The sequence below is a fragment of the Thunnus albacares genome, chromosome 22 (genome assembly GCF_914725855.1).
Source record: "Thunnus albacares chromosome 22, fThuAlb1.1, whole genome shotgun sequence".
NCBI lineage: Eukaryota > Metazoa > Chordata > Actinopteri > Scombriformes > Scombridae > Thunnus > Thunnus albacares.
The window spans coordinates 7,637,837-7,660,809 of record NC_058127.1 but is presented as its reverse complement, the minus strand read 5'-3'; the positions used below and the strand labels follow the sequence as shown (position 1 = coordinate 7,660,809).

The 22,973-nt window shown below is 40.5% G+C and overlaps 1 protein-coding gene across 3 annotated transcripts in view; it reads right to left on the bottom strand.

Annotated features, from left to right (window-relative positions):
- Positions 1–22,062, bottom strand: part of clcn5b (chloride channel, voltage-sensitive 5b) — a 31,905-nt gene extending 9,843 nt beyond the window's left edge. Inside the window, exons 1-11 of one of the 3 annotated variants that reach the window (XM_044342403.1) lie at positions 20,768–22,062; positions 19,927–20,076; positions 6,340–6,521; positions 5,642–5,741; positions 4,433–4,620; positions 3,983–4,105; positions 2,814–3,020; positions 2,111–2,191; positions 1,073–1,307; positions 801–976; positions 311–451 (exon numbers count right to left, since the gene is read on the bottom strand). In XM_044342403.1, coding sequence (XP_044198338.1) covers positions 311–451; positions 801–976; positions 1,073–1,307; positions 2,111–2,191; positions 2,814–3,020; positions 3,983–4,105; positions 4,433–4,620; positions 5,642–5,741; positions 6,340–6,521; positions 19,927–20,065 — 1,572 coding nt within the window. In that variant the 5' untranslated portion in view covers positions 20,066–20,076; positions 20,768–22,062. Of the gene's footprint in view, positions 1–310; positions 452–800; positions 977–1,072; positions 1,308–2,110; positions 2,192–2,813; positions 3,021–3,982; positions 4,106–4,432; positions 4,621–5,641; positions 5,742–6,339; positions 6,522–10,641; positions 10,749–19,926; positions 20,077–20,183; positions 20,332–20,767 lie in introns of those variants that run through there. The other 2 variants (XM_044342402.1, XM_044342404.1) reach the window with 2 other exon arrangements.
- Positions 22,063–22,973: the final 911 nt, after the last annotated feature.

The following is a 22,973-nucleotide window of genomic DNA, read 5'->3' as shown; positions in this document are numbered from 1 at the left end:
ACATGCGAAAACCATCCAAAGGCTCAATTAGTCTTCATTTGAACTGTAACATGGGCAACATGAGTAATGTCGGTGGAAGAAAACTAGGACACCGATTCAAAAATTGGGTTCCAAACGTATTAAAGACAGCTGCCTGTGTGGGATTTTTCACACGCTATGTTACAAAGAGTTCACAGAGGATGACATTAGAAGAAAATCACCCCAAAAAATCCCCGTCAGCCTGCTCGGAAACACCTCAGAAGATGACGACAGGAAAAAAAAACTATCTGTATGTTTAAGTGTGTGTGTGTGTGTGTGTGTCTTCGCTAACCTTCATGCCGAAGGTAATCACAGTGATCATCATCTTGAAGACTAAAGCCAGAGACAGCTGCCACAGAGCCGTGTAGAGGCCTTCTCCTGCCGGCCGGTCCGCTAGGCTGTTACCCACACCTGTTTCTGATATGTTGGTTGGCTGGAAGGTGTGTGTGTGGGAGAAATCAACGGAGACGTTAAGAGACGACGGGAGGATAAAAGAGGAGAAGACAGACACAGAGATGGACAGAGACAGTCAGTAATTTCAGTAAAATAGATAATCTTCCATAATGTGATCAGTCTCTAACTCTAAGTTCAACATTTGGTTACATTTGTGGGACTGACGATGACAAACCACATAAACTTGTTGACTTATTCTCTCACACTACATAAATCTATCAACGCCTTTCCACCACACATTTCAATCTCTATAAACAAACACGCTCTGACTAAACCTCCTACTTTAAAACACACACACACACACACACACACGAAGCGGCACAGCTGACCTGCTTGTAGCCGCACAGCTGAGACGAGTCGAGCAGGGAGCAGTCGTTGAAAAGCTCGGAGATGAGCTCGGCTCCGCTCATCCTGGTGTAGCTGTTTGGGTAGGCGAGCAGGGCGGTTAACGCGGCGACCACCAGCACCTCGATGACGGGGTAGTGGCCGAGACGGGTGGATTTACCTGGAAGGGAGAGAGAGAGAGAGAAAAAATCAAACCATTTAAGAGTGATTGCATCCGTTTAACCGACACACATTCACCATTAAAACCAGTACTCACGTCTCCTGCACCAGGCGATGTTGGCCTTGATGAACAGCGCCCCCCAGAGGCCTCCGAATATCCCCAGCAGTATAAAGGGACCCAGCTCCACTAGGTGCCACGGAGCGTGAAACTCCACGTAAAACAGCACCAGGCGGCTGTTTCCGAACGGGTTGATGGAGCGAAGAGTGAAGGCTGCGACCAGGGCGGCGAAGAAGGAACGCCACAGGGTCTTCAGAGGGAAGTAGTAACTCACCTGGGAGGAGAGAGGAAGACGGCGTTAGACTGACGGAGAAGATACATCACATGAGATGATTGTTGTTGTTGTTAGTGAAGACAAACCTGATTTTATGGACATTTATATGAAAGATAAACATGAAATAACATCAAAAATCTGAATATTTACCTCATAAATAATAATAATTATTATATCATCATTATCTCAGAGCAATAAAAACAAAAATAATTGGATTAACTGTACAATATTATCACTTCGAACACAAATAAATCAACAAATTAGTGCTCAGTTTTCCCATTTTTTGAGCAGCACTCTGAAGGTTTCATCTCAAACTAACTGAAAAGCTCCTCGGGGGTTTTATTGCATTTAACGCTGCCAAGACACATTTACTTCCCCAAACTATCTACGCAAACACTTCTTCATGGTTTGTTATGTCCCGGATAGGTGCCAGGCGCTGTGTGGTGAGCGGCGCGGAAGATTTAAACAAGAACTGAAAAGAATTCAGCTGAGTTTTTTTTTTTTTTTTCTATTTTTAATCTGGTACTGATAGGATCACTGGCGCTTACAGTGTTGTTCTGATGCAGAAAACGCTAGATGATTGGGGTTTTATTTGATCCTGCTTTGCGTGTTTCACAGTCATAAAGTCGAGTGCGTGTCATTTAATTTCGTTCCAGTTTCATGTTACTTCAAATATCCTCAGATGTCGATGATCTGAGATTTCAACAACGGCCAAAATAAATGCAGATGTTGAATTACCTGACAAATGACTAAAAATTGCTTCTTTCTTTTTTTAATTTAAATCAGTAAAGAAGTGTACTCACCTCCTCCAGGCTGAACAGGACTCCTCCTATGGGAGCGCCGAACGCCACCGACACACCGACCGCTGCCGCTGCCGACAGCACCTACGCGCAAGACACAAAAAATAAAGTGTATTTGCATTACAGTACAATTGAGACCTTACACGAGGTCATACGGGAATGATTATATACAACAGGAGTTCTTTATTATATTTCACTGTCAGTCAAAAGCAAAAACTTTCATCTTTCTTCAAAGGAGTATTTACAGTCTCATACTATCCATTTAGAAAAGGGGAAATACTTATAAATGCATGTTGTCTTTATGGTTTTATCAGTCACATTTCATCTGTGTGGTTTGCTTATTTTGTTTGTGTTTGATCTTGTTTTAGGCTGCATCTTTGCATGAAAAGTGCTATAAAAATTAAGTTTTTATTACTATTATTATAATAATTGATTTATGAATATTTGGAGATTGTTTTTTTTGCAGCTAAAGCCTTGAGGGTTAGACTGAAAGCACACCTCTTTTTTGGTTCAATATATAATTAATATCTAACATTAAACCTTCCACAAAGGCTACAGAGTCTTTTGGATGTCTTTTAGCTGAAGGACTCTATTTCTCCGGTATCTGTCTTGCACAATTGTCCAAAAATAGAGCACTGAATCCACAATTAGCAAATACAATCCCTCATTATCTATCACTCCAGCCTCAATTCGCCTCGAAGCTTACCTCTCGCCTCTTGGCCTCGTTTTTACGGTATTTGGTGAAGAGATGACACAGTATGTTAGCGCAGCAGCAGGCTACGTGGACCAGAGGGCCTTCCTTCCCTAAACTGAGTCCAGAGGAGACGGCTAACACCAGGGTGATGGTCTTGATGATGAGGGTCCATTTCCCCAAGTAGCCGCGGATGATGAAGCCGCTCAGGATGGTTTTAATCTAGACATAGAGAGAAAGAGAGACGATGAGTATGTTTGTTCTTATATACGTCTGTTTACGTTGGGGAGGGGGGGATCCGTTTAGATATGCGTGTGTGAGCGGAGAGGAGGAGGGTGTTAACACCGATGGAGAGAAAGCGGAGTTTATGTTCTGGTTATTTGTCTTTTAAATAAGCGGTTAATCTCGTCTGTCGACCGGCGTCTCACCTTTTAGCGACGAGACCGTTCGGAGGAAACAATTTCGGTTCCAGAAAATTAAAGATGGACTTCATTAGAGGAGAGCGGGGGTGAGAAAGAAAGTGTTTGTATATGCAGGAAATGCTTGTGTTTGTGTGTTTTGGTCTGTATATATGAACAATGTAAATCAGCGTGGATGTGTTTGTACTGATTCAGGCTTTCCACTTGTATGTCCAGAGTGTAAGCAGCTTTTCACTTCCTCATAAAAAAAAAGAGAAAGTAAACAGTGACAGACGGATATTAGAGAAGAGGGAAAGCAGTCGGAGTTTCACATCAAGTTTTGCTCGGTTACAAATGTGAAGTATTGATCAAAATATACCATTAAATATTATTAATGTTTTAATGTGGATGTAAATATACTGTAAGGAAGAGTAAACAAGAATAAACAAGTAGCAGAATATAAATAAAACATATACATGTAGACTATATGAGAGAGGAGCAGCATTATTGTCCAAACACTTCACTAAAAGCAAACACGTCCAAATGCTTCCTATTTGTTTGTAGCTTCAATTTAAAGACGTAAACAGAACAAAATAAAAGCTGCATAAATAATTACATGTAATTCTGTACGTCCACAAATCCTGACTATGAATAAATATGAAATACCAAAGCAAACAATGTCGTCAGTGATTGAAAACATAAGAATGAATAAAATAAACAAAGAGATAGTCTATGGAAAGGCATCAGTTCTGACAGTATGTGATCATTTTGTCAGTGCAGTCTCACCTCTGGGATACCGGAGCCGCAAGCGTACGGAGCGAAGGCTCTGACCAGCGTGACGGCCAGGAAAGCGAAGAGCAGAGCCCAGACGATATACATCAGGTAGTTCACTATGTAGGCAAACACACCCTGCAGCAGAAACACAAACATGTAAATGAGAAGCAGATATGTATAATGTCTCTGTTTTTAATTGATGAATGAGGGGAAAAAGTATAGAAAATGTGCCCTATTTCTTTTATTTAGCATGCAGGCTCAGCAGAGCTGATTCTGTGTAATGACGGCTTACAGCCAGTAGATGGAACCAAAATACAACTACAACTCATGATTAATGGCATGAGGGAGGTGTTGTGAGGAGTGTGAGCATGAGTCAAACTCTCAAAAAAGACGCATCAGTTCATAGAGATGATGAGTTGTTTTTTTTTTTTTTTTACAGTGTAGGAAAGACTCTTCTTCTACCTCCGAGGTGCCTGTTATGAGCTCGGCCCAGCTCTGCCACTGCGGACACTGGTCCCTGTCCTGAAAGGTTGTCTCGTTGGACGTCCAGCAGCAGTGCTCGTGGTTGAACCAGAAGCCGGCGAGACACACCCCGCCCTTCATGTCCGTCAGCCAATGGGCTGCGATGTCGATGCCGCCGGCAAGAGCACCTGGAGGACAGAAAGGGAGAGAGAGAGAGAGAGAGAGAGAGAGAGAGAGAGAAGAGGTCAAGACAAAAAAGAACAAAGAGAAACATTTGTGATGAGCAGGTTTAACGTCTAAATTCCACACAAGCTGATCTCATGGGTCGTGCCTGGTTGTGGTTAAAGGTGTGTTAATGTGTACTGAGCAAACACGCCTCATCAAATATCAAGTGCATCCTTCTGTTCTGTGCCATTTTTTTACCTGCAAGGACACTACCCAAAATAATAGCTATTCATTTTCTATAGAACAATGTCACCCGGCCTATTTTCTGCACTATGTTGGTTCTATTTTGTGGCTTTACAGCTGCCGTCTGTCACCACATGGGAATTAACTTCCAGCTGACGCAGGCGGCACAGAAACAAGAGGAAAGGTATGAACAAGCACAAGCACTGACACTTTGTGTTTTTAGTGTGTGCATGTACGTTAACTTGATTTATAAAGATTATTTGTTTTAAATTCTGTAACTACATACTATACTCTTAACTGCATGCAGAATACTCTATAACACCTACATTCGGAGTAAGAAAGGTGCAGATGTGAAGTAACGTGAGTCTGAAAGTTACATCACAGTTCATCTAGAGGGAAGTTGTACCATTTCATGACATTATACAATGAATTATTGTCACATGAAGTGCACAGCGAGTATCAGTATACGTCATGGCGTCATTAAGACTCAAATTACTGACACAAAAACACAAGTAGTATTCAGCAATGCAAATACAGCAGTTTGCATTTTATTTGCGTAGGTTTTGAGATATCGGTTGCTGAAACATGCCACCACACTAGAAATGTAGTGAAATTATTCAAATATTTCCCTTAAAAAAAAAAAAACCTCAGCAGTGGTATGTTGCAGAAATAAACTGTCAGCTTTACACTCAAACATGATCAAACTACATGTGCGTGTTTGTCTCACACGTTCCAGTCAGCAAGGAAACAAATATTCACCCAGACTAGACGGTGTATATGTTTACAGGTGTGTGTGCGTACCTGACATGAGTCCCACCAGCAGCATGAGCAGCCATCCAGAGAACGCATCGCTGATGCTGAGCAGCAGAGCCACGGTCGACTGTTTGCTCTTATTGGTGATCTGGAAGGAGGGAGAGACGACGGGAAGTTATTACAACGCTTAGATGCTTTTTTTCTATATGCATCAGTTCACTTAAGTCACTGTTATTTTGCTCAAGCACATTATGGATTTACTTTTACATATATGTCCGTTAATCTCAGGTTTTCTGTCCACAACTTTTTAAAATCTTAGTTTTATTAGGTCGCTTTTTTCACTACTTTGATCTGCTTCTATTTCTTATAATTTCCAGCCGTGAGATCCATGAAGCGCTATCTAGTCTAACCTCATAACCTCAATTCTCCAGTTTCCATGTGAGAATCTCTGGAGCCACAAATATAAAAGCTGAGCAGTGTGTTAAGAGCAAGATGTCCCTCTCTGCATGAATAGACTTTATACTGCACACGGTGCTTATTTTTGTTATGATGACAACAAACTTGCCATATTTCTAACCACATCTGTATATAAAAGACTTTTATTGTGTTGATTATCGCTTTAATTGCCCGGAAGAGATTCTTTATCTTGATTCCAGGTATGTCAGCGAGGTCTACAGGTCTTTGCACTGAATATCTATGATCTAGATAAGGTCCCTCATAAAACCACAGGACGTCTCTCTCCGTACCTCTCTGTGTCTGTCCCGGTCCTTGCTTTTCTCCCTGACCCAGTCGATAGTGTTGAAGTCTTCGTAGGTGCCCACTCCAGGAAGTGGGTCCTCCAGGGGGTCCACCAGCTTACTGGGTCCGTCACCGTTCATACCGGCTGCTCTGGCGGCGCCACCGCTGCTGCTGTACTTCTCGTAACCTCCTGGGGAGGGAGGGACAGGGAGAGAGAGGGAAAGAGAGAGAGAGAGAGAAGTGTTTGTGTTGTTCTTCTTGTCATTTCATGTTTTTTGTTCTCTACCATTTTTGCTGTTTCTTAAATTCCATTATTCAAATCACTTACGGTGGACTTGTTTTGTTTGGTTTTTTTTATTTTCTTATGGTCAGAACAAAAGGTTAAAAGTGCAGATTGTTTTAGAGAAGCATAGCTGTGCATCTGAAGAACAATTGAGTAAGACGTGGATGTGATTTCTTCACTCACAGTGAGGTTTCACACTCCGACAGTGTTTCCCACACATACATTGTACTGGTCTTTACCCACAACAGTACCAGACAGGCCCAGTATAAACTAATGTCAGCATATTTCAACACACACTCCAAATATGTGAATATCTAGTCTAATATTTAGTATTGTTAGTTGAGCGATCAACAGGAAATTAATCAGCAACTGTTTTGATAATTTAATCATCATTTCAGTCGTTTTTTAAATTAAAAATCCTAAATATTTGCTGGTTTCAGCTGCTCAAATGTGATAATTTAATGCTTTTCTTTGTCATACATGACAGTAAACTGAATATCTTTGGGTTTGTGACAGTTGGACAGACAAAATAAGACATTTAAAGACGTCATCTTTGACGCTGGTAAATTTTAACAGGCGTTTCTCACTATTTTCTGACATTTTATGGACAAAACAATGAATCCAGAGAATAATCAGCAGATTAATTGACAATGAATATAATCATTAGTTGCAGCTGTAATTGTCACAATTGTAGGAAAGGTCATTATGAGCAAAAAAAAAAAATCACCATTTCTTCAAGACTAGAAGACTAAATCACATCTTAAAATCAGCTTCAGAGCTCACCAGCCTTTAGAAAGCAGCAACCCTCACTATTATTTCTAACTATTGTTGCAGCTATAATAGGCAGAAAAGAGAACAAAAGACACAACAGAAAACGTGCATTGTAACATACTGTTGTAATACTGATAAAACTATTCTAAACAATACGGTATTGATGAGCGTTCCTGGCAAAAAAGCACATAAAAGCTATGGGATCAAGTCCAGCCACATTCTCTCAAGTGGCCCAAAACAAAAGAGCTTGTGTACGTGGCAGAGTCTGAGCCGCAGTCTGCAACAATTACCGAAACAACAGCGACCAATCAAAAAACAGCTCCCGGCGGAAAGAGGAAACGACACAGGAAGTCATGCCTGTTTAGATTTAAGCTCGGCGCGAGGAACAAACAACAGAGCGTGGATAGAGAGGAGACCAGTTCATTACAAGGAGTCAGACGATCATCTGAGCCCAAATGAAATGTGTTTTCATTTGAGTATTAATGGAACGACATGATATGAATGGAAATAATGGTGAAGGCAGGGGGGGCGGGGGGGGGGGGGTGTTTCCTGTCTGTGAGGAGAGACACGGGTTTAATGACATTGCTCCCAGCAGTAACTGAGAGGAGAAATCAATCATTTTACCAAATATTTCATCTCATACTTCAGAGAGAAATATGATTATAGAGAGAAAGTTTGCAGCAGGACAATAACATTTACAAAACAGCCAGTATCCATATCTTTACAAAATGCATTTTTATCATCTTCACTTGCCGCATTTCCAACATGAGAGTGAGGGTGGAGAAAGTTGCTATGCATGAAAAACGAAAGGAGGATTAAGACACTTGAGCGGACAAGTTAGACAGGTTGAAATTACCTCCAAGAATTTCCTGGATGAACAAACAAGACGAGCTCTGCCTTTGTCACCGAGACACCGACGCACAAGAAAAAAAACACTCTTATAATAGAAGCATACGTGATACAAATGGATTAAAATGATGAAAAGAAGTATAAAAACAGCTACTGGGGATAAATGTGAACTTTTCATACTTAATCTTGGTGCTGTTTTTTGTTTTTAATCCTTCAGATGACTGGAAAAACAAACATGTGACGCAAATAAGATAGAAATCTGGCATAAATCATTAATGTTTTTTGTGCAAGTTAGGTTGATTTAAGGATTTTTGTGTGTGAATTCAGAGTAAGCAGTACATCAGCTCTCTGCACCGTCAGAGAAAGTTGGTACACTGACTCACTGAGAGCGTCTGGTGGGAGTCGAGGTGACAAAACATGTTTATTTCCTCTGCTAAGTCATTCAGGCTTTATGTTACAAAACTTCACTTACGCAACACGTCGTCCTGTGGAGGGTTACAACTTAAGAGTCAGCTGATAGTAATAAAGTCTATAATGTAATGAGAGCCAGGTCTTTGTGAAAACACACAGTGAAAAGCGTTGTGACACGAGGGTTTAAAGTTAAAAGGGGGAGCTGAACTATTTCCTGCCCCGCTGGCACATTAACGCTGTTATCTACCCGCACCTTCTTAATCGATTTAGACTTGTTATAAATGTAATGTGTGCTGGTGTTAAACTGCAGCGCACTACTTCCTCATGACTCTGTACAGGAATGAGTATGAAGAATAGATGGAAGGAATATGACTGATATCCTTAACATTTACCAGCCATACTTTAGATTTCTTAGATTATCTCTGTTTTCCAGCTTTGGGTAAGAGTAGTACAAGTAAGAATTAATAGAGTAAAACCACCAGATGATGTCTCCTGCTCCCAAACTGATTTCTGGTTCTCATGTAAAGCTGGTTCAAATATGCTTGCACAACCCCCTAGTTGTTTTTTTTCCTGAATTAGGAATGATAATGTGATATTTCATGCAGACCGTACTGAAAAAGACTGAAGTCGTTGCTCTCATGTGAGTCCTTGTGTGTCCTTTTTCTATATATGGAGGATTTTCCACATTTAAAAACACAACAAAGTGTGACTGACCGTCGCACCTCATTCACCGTAGCCAAAACACAAGACTCGGTCGGGCCTTGAGGAAATGCAATCACATAAAACCCAAACACACTTAAAGGCATCTTAAAAAGACAAAAATATACCCTTGCTCTGTATAAACTGAAATATAAAGCAAAGAAAACACAAGAAAAACAAGTAGTGAGGATCTGAATTTGACCTCAGTTGACCAAAAACGGCGTCTGTAACCTCAAACGTGCACGATGTAGGAAACACATGGACGCACACTCACAGATAAGATTGTTTGAGATTAGTCCTGAATCTGTTGCTGGAGACCAAACACACTTTAAGACATCTTATAAAGGCATAAATATAGCCTGCTCTGTATAAACCAAAATATTAAGCAAAGACAACACAAGAAAAACAAGTGGTACAGGTCTGAGTGTGACCTCAGTTGTAATGACAAGACCAACTACGGCGTTTGTACCCCCAAACACGCACGACTTAGGAAACACATTGACACACACTCACAGATAAGACTGTTTGGGATTCATCTTGAATCTATTGAAGGTGACCACACACTTAAAAACATCTTAAAAGACATAAATATACCCTGCTCTGTATAAACTGAAATATTAAGCAAAGACAACACAAGAAAAACAAGTGGTACAGGTCTGAGTGTGACCTCAGTTGTATTGACAAGACCAAATACGGCGTTTGTACCCCCAAAACACGCACGACTTAGGAAACACATCGACACACACTCACAGATAAGACTGTTTGGGATTCATCCTGAATCTGTTGCTAGTGACCTCTGTGTCGAATACATTGATTTACACAGCTGTATCCACAAAAATCACTGATGCAAGCTGCAGTAAAGAAACATCAACCACATGACTCAGTGCCTGATGGGTTGTAAACGGTCTTAATGATTAAACTGTGCCGTGTTAAAGTTTAAAGGTATCAGGGAAAAACATAATAAAGCCACATTCGATTGTAAAACTTGACCCATTTTTACTCAATTTAAACCCACATGAAAGAAGATAGAGGAACATGCGTGTCCACACAACAACAACAACAACACAAAGTTGAAGACATACTTGTTACTCAAGCATGATCCGTGTCAGCGTTCTAACAAGTGATGATGACAGCGGTCTGCGAGTCACAGCTGTATTTTAATCTCACCTATGACAACTCCTTTTTTATGGCCGCATGAGAGCAGAGTGCACATTTTTATCAGTCGAACCAACAAACAAAAACATACCAAAGACAATCGAAGCTCGCCTAAAAACTCTTTCCCCGGTCACAAACTCACCATCTTCTTCCACCAGTTCCTCCTCATCCAGCTGTTTACTCCAGAACTCCCAGCCCATCTCTAAGTAAGTATCCACAGTCAGTGTTCAAACTCAAACTGGAAATCTCTTCCCTCCTCTGAACTCTTCTAGGAAGTAAACTCCAACAGAGCACTCCCCCCATTGGCCTGAAAGCTCTGGAAAATGAGTAATGATTGGCTCATCTGTCTGGGAAGTAGATGATGATTTGCTGAGCTGGTGGGAACCGTTCCTTATAGGCCCCGAGGCGGGTCACTGCGTACAAATGAGGTCATGTGTGTTTATTAGGTCTTTGACCCTTTTTTTTGAATCCTTTGGGACTACGATGTCTGTCGGGACAAGAGTCTCTACTTTATATGTGACACGCTGCACTTTGTGACAGGGTCAGGGGTTGAGGGTATAAGTCCTTTACATATCAAAAACTGAAAAGCTGATAAAGACTGGCTTATGCAAAAGGGCAGAGGAGGAAATTTGAAAAGGTCGGAGTCAAAATGAGATATAATATTTCAGAATGACAAAGTTTTAACAAATTAAACTTCACTTTATGTGACATGAAGATCTGTAAACAGTCTGGGTCCTTGATGAAAACACACTTCACATTCTCAGACTGAACTTAAAATGACGCTAACCCCGCTGTGACCTCATATGAACTGTTACCTTACTGGCAGTCACACAAAAGACTAGACTCCTGTGAGATATACAGTACTCTGTATTTAAAGTAGATACAGCAAAGCCACAGTCATTAGATTCTTTTCTCTGTGGTGACTGTTCAAATTTAAAGGTTTGGTCTGGACTGTGGCAATTATTTTACTCCTTACTTTTTGTCTGATGGCTTTGATTTCTTGGATAATTAGAAAAGTTGTACAGTGCAAATGGCATTTCTGCAAATAAAGACGGATGTTGTTTGACTTGAAATATGAAAAACATGGTCAAATCTTCTATTCTTGGGTTCTTTGAGTTGATCTTAGATAGTAGACTGGGGCAGGTCTGGCACAACTTCACCTATTTGTAAATGAATCATTTCTCCTGTTTATTCCTGCCATCAAGAGATCTGTTCATAATGAACTTTCAATGTAAGTGATGGGGGATAAAATCCACAGTCCTCCTTCGGTGCAAAAATGTATTTAAAAGATTATTTGAAACTAATATGAGGCTTCAACCGTCCAAATTAGTCAAATTAAGTCAATATCTTTCAAAGTTACTGTCCTTTTTTGTGCCAAATTCCCTCTTTTTGTTACAATCCTTCCTACTGCACCTGATCAGGAAAACACTGTCCAACAAGACACAAAGATTTTAATACATTTTTGCTCAAAACGAAGAGATTCTGTGTCCCATCACTTACATTTGTAAGTGCATTTGGAGATCTTCTAACGGTCAGTATGAACAAGAGGAATGATTACAGCAAGCAAAATCTGTTTCAATGTTCATATGGTCACTATTGTTTTAAGACAGACTTGAACAATTGAACCCGTCCTTTAAACCTGACGTGTGGAACTTTTACATATAAATGAACGTCTGTTGTATGAATTCACACAATGCTGATTGAGCCTGTCACCACCAGATAAAAATCTCTGTATTTCACAGTATACATAGTGCACCCAGAGGCTAACCTCCGTCTAGCCCTATGCTAACTTGAACGTGCATAAAATAACTGAATCATCTTCTTGACTTTCCAAATGTTATCAGACGGAATGGATCAAATCCTGACAGTGAAACGAGCTATTTCTCAGGGGTTGCGTGACACTCAAAACAATTTATCCACAACAGTAGCAACGGAGTAGGCTACTGCGGAGTCTATGACGTTAGCATGTGTCAACAATGTTTTCGTAATTACTCTCACTGCCAGAAGGGGGAGACAACAAAAGTCCCGCAGTGCAGCTTTAAGAGCAACATGTTTTGGCAGGCGGCCTTGGATGACACCAGTGAAGCCCAGAGGCTATGAAGTTGTGCTTAATACTTAAAAATAGGAAGTGGTAAGCTGCTTGCACAACACAGAGTTAATCATCGATATAAAAAAAAAAAAATCCTTATTCCCTTTAATAAGCATCCATCCAACTTTCTATACACTCTCCAGTGCAGAGAGCTGAAGCTTATCCTTGCATCCAGATAGAGAGAGAGAGAGAGAGAGAGAGAGAGAGAGAGATAGATAGATAGAGAGAGAGAGAGAGAGAGAGAGAGAGAGAGGCAAGGTAAACCCTGGATATACACTGTGCAAACTGATCCGGTGCTAGCAATTCTGAGAAAGTGGGTCAGCAACACAGAGTCCCTGCAGCAACACTGCTTGTTTCCAGCAAAGGGATGTCATGCTGAGCTCAGCACTCGCTGAGTTGTGTGTGTGTGTGTGTGTGTGTGTGTGTGTGTGTGTGAGTGCATCCTGAGGGGACAGAACAGACTATAATCTTACATTTTCATAGAATATCAACACACTCTCCTCCTTAAATACTTACAGAAAAACTCCTGGAAAATTTAACACGCACTCCTTGTCATATGACCACGTCACCATCTGCCAAAACTTACACAGTATGTTTTCTATTACGGAATCATCTGCACGCACACACACACACACACACACACATACACACACACACACACACCACACACAGACACCCAAAAAAATGTCTGTCAGAAAGACAGTCACAGACACACACAGTCTCCAAAGAGGGTTTGAACCTTGAACTCTTGGTCTGGTTGCCATGGGAACCGTCAGCACATGTGACCCCTGTGACGCTTGGCGACCGCAGACAAGCATCTCTGGAACATGTTAACATCGTGTACCGTCATTACTTTGCTGAGGTCTTTAAAAAATTATTTATTTTTTTTTTTACTGGGTCAGAGGAAATTGAATAAAGACGGAATGTGCGTCTGCGAGTTGATTTGATTAATTTTCACGTCACAAGATAAAATCTCTACGAGCTGGAAAGAAAAAGCTTTAATATGAGGATATGATGCAACTGTCCGGCTGGAAAACTACACTGAGCGCCTTCACAGAAACCTGGAAGGAAGCACCGAGGAGGAATTTTAACAAGTCAGGATTTCTCGCCATTGATGTTTTGTTGAACGGAGACCACACCGCAGCCAGGAAAAAAGTTCAAAACAGCTTTAAGAACTGTTTTAGCAACATATTTTCACTATGACTCCTGGGCTGAGTAGTGAACCTCAGGACTCTGTGGGTACTGACTGAAATGTGAGCACAGGATTAAACATCTAAAAGCGTCAAGTACTGACAGACGTCATCAGATGATTGGTCAGATTCTGTCAGATGTGTGTTTTGATCAGATGTTTTATTTTACAGGTCCTTTAATTATATACTAATCAATGTGACGGTTCATTATAAAGACGTTTCACAAAGAAAAAACAGAAAAAAATACATATCAGCATATTCTTTTGTTTCTTAAAAACTCAGTCATGAGTCATGAGAACATTTCCTGTATACTACCATATTACATAACCTTTCAAAGTAATGTTCAAGAATTAACAGTTATACAACAGCTACTTTTAAGAAAATATTGACAAAACCTTATATGTTAATATATCGTTTGACACACAAAACTACACACTGAAAACCAAGTATTTTGTGTCAGACAATTGTTAAGAGTCTAAATTATTAAGAATTTGTGCAGATTAACAACTAAGTATGAATCATATGAATGGGTATTTACCAACTAAACCACCTTAACACTTTTTTCTTATAATTTGTACCAAGTTGCACCACCTTCTCTATAAAATATCCTAAAAATGAACCATTAAATGCCATCAAATGACTCTAAAAATGTCCAGGAAATGAGTATAAAATTAAGGGACCTGTAAAGTACAGCACTGGGTTAAAATGGCTTAAAACTTTTCAAATTAAAGCGTCCTTATTATCACCTGTATCTTAACTTTTCAAACTAAACCCAACTCTCCATGACTCAGTGAAAATATTAAAGTTTCTCCAGACTGGGATCAACTACGTCTCACCTCAACCTGACCATTAATACCAGTAAAAAAAGGCTCATGCGTTATATTTGATCTCAAACAAAAGCTCACAGGTATAAGACAGGATTAAAACGATCACCAGTGCTCGAGGCTTCTTTCCAGTGGTTGAGTCACACCTTTTTTAAAAAGGTCAGGTGAGCTGTTTACAGCGTGACCTCACGGCTGCAGCTCGCCTGTATGAGTCCTGGCGAGCTGTCGCTACGAATTAACGAGCACTTAACCTCTAGCACGCCTGTGGAGCATCTGGGGAGTTTACCAGTAAGACTGTGTTTGTACTGGGTAGCTCCCAGCTTCCATCTGTTTGAATATCCCTTATTCCTTACACGGATGAAATAGGAATTTTTTACAACTACAGAGGCAAATCCGTGACTTATTGACAGCTGTTATAAAATTCACGGCTTTCAAAACGTCCCTGGATGACCTTTAGTCTGCCCGCTTTTCCCCCTCGCAGACGCGTGTGTTGTAAGATTCTTCCTTTTACAGCTTGTTGGGCGTCTCTTTTAAAAGCTCCCAAAAAAAAAAATCTGTTGATCACACATTCATCAGAAACAGCTGCCCTTCCACTGGATTCACGCATCCTTTCTCTCTTCATCTTTCCTCCCCACGTTTTCCTGTTTCGCAGGGCGGACACATGCAACCTTGTCAAGTAAACATCATGATATTTAAAAAAAAAGAAGAAAGAAAAGAGCTCCACATATTCAGACTTGCCATTCCCCCCCCCCAAAAAAAAGCTGTGAGTCACTCCCTGGCAATCATTATAAAAGTGAGGGCGTTGACAGCCTGACGAAGAACAAACACCGCCAAGCACAGCAGCACCCAGAGGATGTAATGTCAATATAAGCGGCCGTAAAAACATTACTGCAGACGATAAGGTGAAACCAACAAATTACAACAGATTCAATACCTGGTAATAAAAAATAAAAAAAGAAGCAATGCAAGCAAATCAGAAGCACCTCGTAAAAGCAGGAAAAGTAAATAAACTGCGCCCTAAAAAGGAAATGTACTTCAAATCCCAGAGTGCATTTGGCTTCTGCCCCCTTCAAAGTATTATCTGCGGGTGTTTTTACATTAAACACGGTCGGTTTAAAACATACACTTGGAAGTTCTGGGTGGTCTTTGCTTTGCTTTTTTTTGCTTCATCATCTTGGTAGGGAATTCCCTTTCTGAATATCCTAAAAATGTTCTTCCTGATGTGGTAATTGTGGGACTCCTCTTCCTCCTCCTCCTCCTCCTCCTCATGATCGGAGGAGGCTGAGTTTAACTTCCTGATGCATGTTCTGAGAGTATAAAAGCTATAAAAATGAAAATAAATCTCTATCCTCCTCACATATTTGAGTACAGTTTTGATACGGAGGCTGCAGCTCTTCAGCCGTCTTCCTCTCTCTGCTTTCACTCCTTCATAATATATGACTTCAAAAGAGTCAAGTGGTGTCAAGCATCAACACTTGACCGCTTCAAACTGCTTTTTAAAGTGATGGAGGAACATTAACACTGGAGAAAACCAGCTAGGACGGCTGCAGCTAATGATTATTGTCATTATTGGTTATTTTCAAAATTAACTGATCGGTTGTTTGGTTTATAAAATGTCAGGAAATGGTGAAAAATGTTCATCAGTGTCTCTTAAAGCTGAGAAATATTCAATGTACTGTCATAGAAGACTAAAAAAAACAGAAAATATGCACATTTAAGAAGCTGAAACCACAGATTTTGGCTCCCCCCCCCCCTTAAAAACGATTAATCGAGTAATCCTTGCAGCTTTATAATAAATATCATTAACTAAAGTAAATAAAAGCTTGTTTTGCTGTGTTGGAATTCCAAGGTTAAGCCACTACCTGCACAATGTTAGCGCCAAGTCTCGTCTGAATGCATTTTTGCTGTTATCAAGCTCTGTTATCACCTTGTCTGCATGCTTTTGCCCCTTCAAAAACAAAAACAAACACAACACAGAGAGCAAAGAAAGAAAGACAGACAGACAGGCAGGAACATGTTCACTGCTTTTAAGGAGGAGGGGATTTCATGGAAGAGGTGGTCTCTCCCATAATAAACACAGACACGGTAAAATGGATGGATTGAATTACGAGTAATGAAAAGTGAAAACGTCAAAAGAGTGGTCATGTTGTGACTAGCAGGTGTCAGTCTTTATTCATGCAGATACACTGCTAGCGAGGCAGGTGGAGGTTAAAGTGCCTTGCTCGAGGGACACCTTCTTTGTTGACAGAAGGTTAATCACAAGCAGGTATTCGGACCAGCAACCTAAACTCTCCTCTCTAAACATGGCAGGCTAATGAGTCCCTGAGCAGCAACAGGTTACACGAGGCTAAACCATTACCACTGCACTAAGAACGGCTTCCAGTCCCTCTTGGCAACCAGTTCGAGTGCGCGCTAATGAGCAGTTTAGGGAACTCGACATCACTTTTCACTCCCTCGAGAGGGAAAAAAAAAAAAAGAGGAAGGAGTGTGAGTTAAAGTGCTAAAAAGGCAGGAAGTAAAATGCAAGCTGAGACTTTGTTACAGAAAGCTGTTTATACGACATTTTTTGGGTTATATTCAAGCTTTTAGCATGAACCAACATCTGCTGTCAGAGATAAAAACCCACTGCTTAGTTTCTCTGTCATCCCTGACTTTAATGAGGAGGACGAGGAGGAGGAGGAGGAGGAAGAGGGTGAAACGAAGACGGCCTCGCGACCAAAAAACTCCTGATTTCCCCAGAGCCCGACACACAATTATACAATCAGACCATGAAGCAAACTATTACAGTCGGATGGAAACCTTGTGACTGCAATTTTGCTGATTCTCCGTCTTCTACTCGAACTGAATCACTCGCGCACACACACACACACACACACACACACACACACACACACACATGCTCTCTGGCTTATGATCTCGCGCCGTCTCGCACTGTCATTTTAAAAATATGTAGCTGTCAGTGTGAAAACAGAGGAAACACGTGGTTCCAACCCCCAACGGCAGCAGCAGCTTTAACCATTCAGAGAAAATCTCTCAGTGTCTCCAGACTTCCTTCCTGTTGGCACAGTTTTGTCTCTACGTTTCGACCAGCGTGGAGGACATGACGTCTGTGATGTCACTGTGACATCAGTAGTAACCAGGCAGTGATATAACTGTCTGACAATGCTTTTTTTTTTCACCCCCCGAGGGAATCTAAATACTTTTTTTTCAGATTTTTAATGCACTGAATTGAAAAGTCAGAGGTGATGCTTTTATTTTGACAAACTTTGTTCTGCTTTAACTGACACTTTAATTACCTTTAATGTGGTGTAATAGGTTATAATGTCTTGTCGCTGTCAGCGGAGGGAATCAGGAAGAGTCTTCAAGTTACATTAGTGCAGAGAAAGCACTACTGTGTTTATTATCTTTACACTGTTACTGGTAACAGCTGAAGCCGTTGTGTACTTTAAGTACCTGTTTAGACGTTCAGGATGCTCAGAGAAACTATTAGAAGAACGCTCTGTTCCAGGGTTTGGTCACAGCGTATCTTTCTGTTTAAACCAGGGAAGGAAGAAACATCCAAATAAGGTGATGATATCAGTCAGCTCAGATCTCCAGCTGTAGGAATGAACTTTGTCACAATATTTATTGTTAGGTTAATATGCTCTTCCTCAATCTCGCCTGCAGGAAAAATTTCCCACCATGTAAAAAGAGTCTGAATCCCTCAGAGGGAAACTAAAGTATCCGCAGCACAGTTTGCTAATCAATACTTATGAGTCAGCAATAATCTTGCCAGCAGCTTCTGGCTTTAAAAAAAAAAAAAAAAAAAGGTTAAAAGCTCTTTTCTCCTGCCAAAATAGCAGATGAGTAAACAGCCTCTATCTCAGTAGTTGAGATGCTTACTCTTACTAGATGCTTCTGCAGGATCTCCACTCTAACGAGCTGACTCAAGAACTGCAGGGGTCTTCCAACCATGTAATGATGACATAAGCAGAGCAGTCATCATTTATAACTGGCGAGCAGTATCGCCGCGAGTTATATCCTGCTATTAGGACTTTGTCGTATTAGAGGAAAAGTCAGTGAGTGGTTGGATGACGTCATCAGTAACCGGGCAGCCCTGTCGCAGCAGACACAGCAGATTAGCAGGAGTCACTCTGTTGCTCCCACAGTCACCGTTAACACTATAACTCACTTTAATGCTTGTTTTTATGTGCTGATTATACACAGAGAACCAAAATATAGTAAATCAAGTTGATACAGCATGTTTCCATGTTTGGGAGACGGAGACAGAGAGAAAACTGAGTAACTGATTGCTCAGACGTAGGACCGTGACTTACTCAGAGCATGTGACACACACACACACACACACACACACACACACACACAAACACACAGTGCCCTGCGATTACAGATATATCTTATCAGCAGGCAATTACTTCAGCGCCCTTTTAGGACACACACACACTGGACTGTGGAAATGAGCTCTTCTCACATACTGTCACACACAACAACATTTCTGCCATGTCCGTCAATAAAAGAATCAATGAGTTAACTCTTCCTGTCCCACAGCTTCCAGTTACTTTTTTTCACTTGTTTTTAGTCTGTAAAACATTAAAAAAACTGTGAAAAATGATCAACATAATTTCCTAGAGCCCAAGTTGATGTCATCAACTGTCTTATAGTGTCCGACCACGTGTCAAAAACTCACAGATATTCAGTTTACTATATACAAGATGAGGAAAAGCAGCAAAATTTCAAATTAAAAGAGTCTGAAACCACTTTTGCTAAAAAAAAAAAGACAGATTCTTAACAGAGTGTCTGCAGGTTTTACAGGAAGTGGATTTCAGGATGTTTCAGGAAACCTCTAACACTACTTAGAATTGAATTTAATACCGATCCAGACATTACTGAATGACCGCTGTGGAATTTAAAATAGGCAACATAAGACAGGGGGACAAGTTACTGTTTACACATATCATATCTAATCCTGTTATGCAACAATTTATAAGAGGATATACTGCACTGCTGCAAACAAGTCTGTCACTGCAAGACTACCGAGATGAGACCTCTGGGATATGATGAAAACCCCTCCACAGGATGCTCCAGATTAGACCTTTAAATAGCTTAATTCATTTAATTTCATGACTGCTACACATCCAAACTAGGTTACAGGTTAGTTTCACACTGGTGCAAACATTTCTATAAGATCTAAAAGCCCATTTTTGTTCTCAACTTGTGAAAGAGCAAGAATATTTTTATTTCTACAGCTGCAAACACTCCAAAAGCTTCCTTTGACCCCATTATACGTTTCAGCTGTGAACGGACTTTGACTTTTAAACAGTTACCTGAGCTGAGAGGAGGGACGTCGTCCGTGCTGGAGAAGTCGAGTGTGGCTCCTGCAATGTCCACCATCTCGTCATCATCATCGTCGCTGGGGTGATGAAGGGCGTCAAAGCTCCCGGTACGGTATCCGGGGTTTTCCATCCCTTCAGATCCTGCACACAACACACAACAGAGAGGAAACGCTTTATGAGAAGAAGAAAAAAAACGCGTCTGGGTGGGTTTTAAAAAGCGGGAGATGGAAGATGGTTATCCGCTTTACCATCAAAGCTGCCGACTGCATATTTTCTGTACAAGCTCGCCCAAAACTTAGACATTTATGACACCCGAAAGAAAGCAAATGACTGCAATGGACAGTCTGCTTTTATCTCCCTCCCCTGACTGTATTTTATACAACTATTTCTGGGACGTGTTTGTGAAATATCCGACTGCTGCTGCTGCTGCTGGCTCATCACAGTCAGTAATGACAGCACATCTCCAGTTACAGAGAAGTTTTTTCGCAACCGTTTCCGCTCTTTTTTTTTTTTTTTTTTTTACACTTCTCTGTTTCCTATAACACTGTGGTTTAGAGCTGCAGCCAGCAAAGGAGGGAGAAAAAAAACAACAACTCAGTGGAAAACATATTGCGGCAGACGAAAAGCAGATTATTAGCCTAGCTCGAGCGTTTAGCTGGTAGCTTTTCTTGTGACGACGACTAAGCTGTCAAACCAACTGACGAATTCTGACCGTTGAACTAACTTCGTTAACCGTTACCGCGGCGGCGGCGCTTGAAGCGGCGGCGGTTACGTTTAGTTTTGTTGATAAAAAAACAGACAGAAAATGTTAACTAAAAGGCCTGATTGTTACCTGTAAGGAATGAGAGCAGCCGTCTGGCTCAGTGAAGAAGTCTTGTGACTCGGATTTGCCCCGCCGTCGTCTCCTCTACTGTAGGCTGCTTATGTCAACAGCAGCCAATGTAAACTTCAAGCTCCGCGGCGACCCGCTTCGAGAAAATCCTGCGTCATTCTCCGTCTTCCAAAAACGGCCTTTTTACAACGCAGGAGGTGTCCTAAAGGAAGCCATGACAGGCATTGTGTCTCTTTAGACACCCCAAAATAATGAATTGTTTGAAATTGTCTGCAGTACGGGTTGTTTTGCCACTTAAACTGCAAACGCCTAGCGTCAAGTTAGCTAACGTTAGATACGACTTCCGCCGCATTAAAGGCTGATTTATGGTAGGTCGCTCGACACTTTTGGTAAGTGTCGCTCGACAGAAATGACGTATTTTCGATAGAAATGTCGCGCATGTGGAGAATTTTGTTATGTCGCGGACACCGTCCTATTTTGTCGCGCAGTGTGATTGGGTAGTGTTACTAACGTCGCCATGGAGACCACTGTAGTTTTGACTGAACTTCCTTGTTGATATTTTGGTCTGTAAGTTTTAGATAACTTGTAACGTCGAGATGATATATAATGTAATTAAACAAGCTAACTGGAGGATATAGTTTACCACGGTTACCATGGAGACGACCGAAACCTTTCGCTGAAGCATGAATGAAGCATAATGACAACGTCGCGCGACTCTTTTCTGTTGAGCGACATTAAAAGTGTCGAGCGACCTGCCATAAATCAGCCTTATTAGACCGTTGGCAAAGCTAATCTGGGACAAAGTCCTGCTCCGATTGAGTAGATAAGGGATCACAAGGGGGACATTTCCTGTTTTGTACCAAACAAAAATCCAAAAACTCATCCCTTCGAAGAAATATAACGTTATTTATTTATTCCTGAAGAAAACCCAAGACACAAGTACAGTAGACATGATGTCAAGCAAGTTCAAAAATCAAAAATTTAAATGCTATCGATTGTCTGCAGTAATAAGCTTAATTCTTAGTGATTTAATTTCAATATTGATTTAAACACTGTGGCATTTCCTATTTATTGCTGCGTTATTATGGTGCGTCAATTTTGAAGAAATTTGTCGACTTCCGGTGTCACTCCTGCGCTCTTGACGGCAGCATATGTGCGGCAGGAAAAGCAGTCGAGCTAAAGGCTAACTGGGTCAGTGGAGCAGATCGACTAATCGGTCATCAATATTCTTACTATAAACATTTTCTACATTCTGCAGCAATATTTTCCACTTTTTCCTCACTTGTGCATATTATTCATAAAAGCTGCTCACTATTGCAGTGTTATTAGTATAATTAAGTGGGTTTTATTTTCCATCCTTTGTTACATTAATGTTTTTAACGTGTTTTTATGTTCATTTTATGTATTTTTTCATGTGAAACACTCAGTACTTGTAATTTATTTGTTTTGAAGCACTTTGAGCTGCATTTCTTGTATGAAAGGTGCTTTACAAATAAAGTTATTGTTACAGCTGATGTTGTTTAGCAGCAGAAGCATTTGCATGTCTCAGTGGCGCCACAGGAGCATCTGTTTGGGGGAAAAAACTGATTCAAAAAAGATGCTTTAAACATTTCTTTAATATTTTAGACAGAGTCACACAGTCTGAGTCTGAAATGTCTTTGTAAAGTGCTATATCAGTAGTTTAAGCATACTTGCTGCTATTTAAAAAAAAAAATTATATGTTTATGATTTCATGTATGTATTAGTTAATTTTAGTGCATTTAATACGCTGTTGCACATCTTTATATGTAAGCCTGCACCTTATCTACCTGCTGTATGTATTGTAACATTAGTATTTGTCCTGTTTAATGTAAACTGTTGCATTAAAGGAACACAACTCTGTTCCCCTGAATACTGAGAGCCTCACACAGGGATAATTATAATATTTAATAATTTTGCCATGACTTTAACTCAGCTTTACTATAATAGCTTTAGCTAAATTACTACTACAATGATCTATTATCTTCTCTGTGAGCTGTGAATACATTTTTCTAAAGTAAAGACTCAATATTTTGTCACTTCAGAACAATCCTTGCAGCTTTACAATGTGCAAAAATGCAGATCAACAATCAACTATATAAAAAAAGGATAAAAAATTAAATAAATTTGGTCAAGTTAATCAACAGGACTGACAAGTGCAGTGTCTTACTTGTGGAAACAGTAAAAA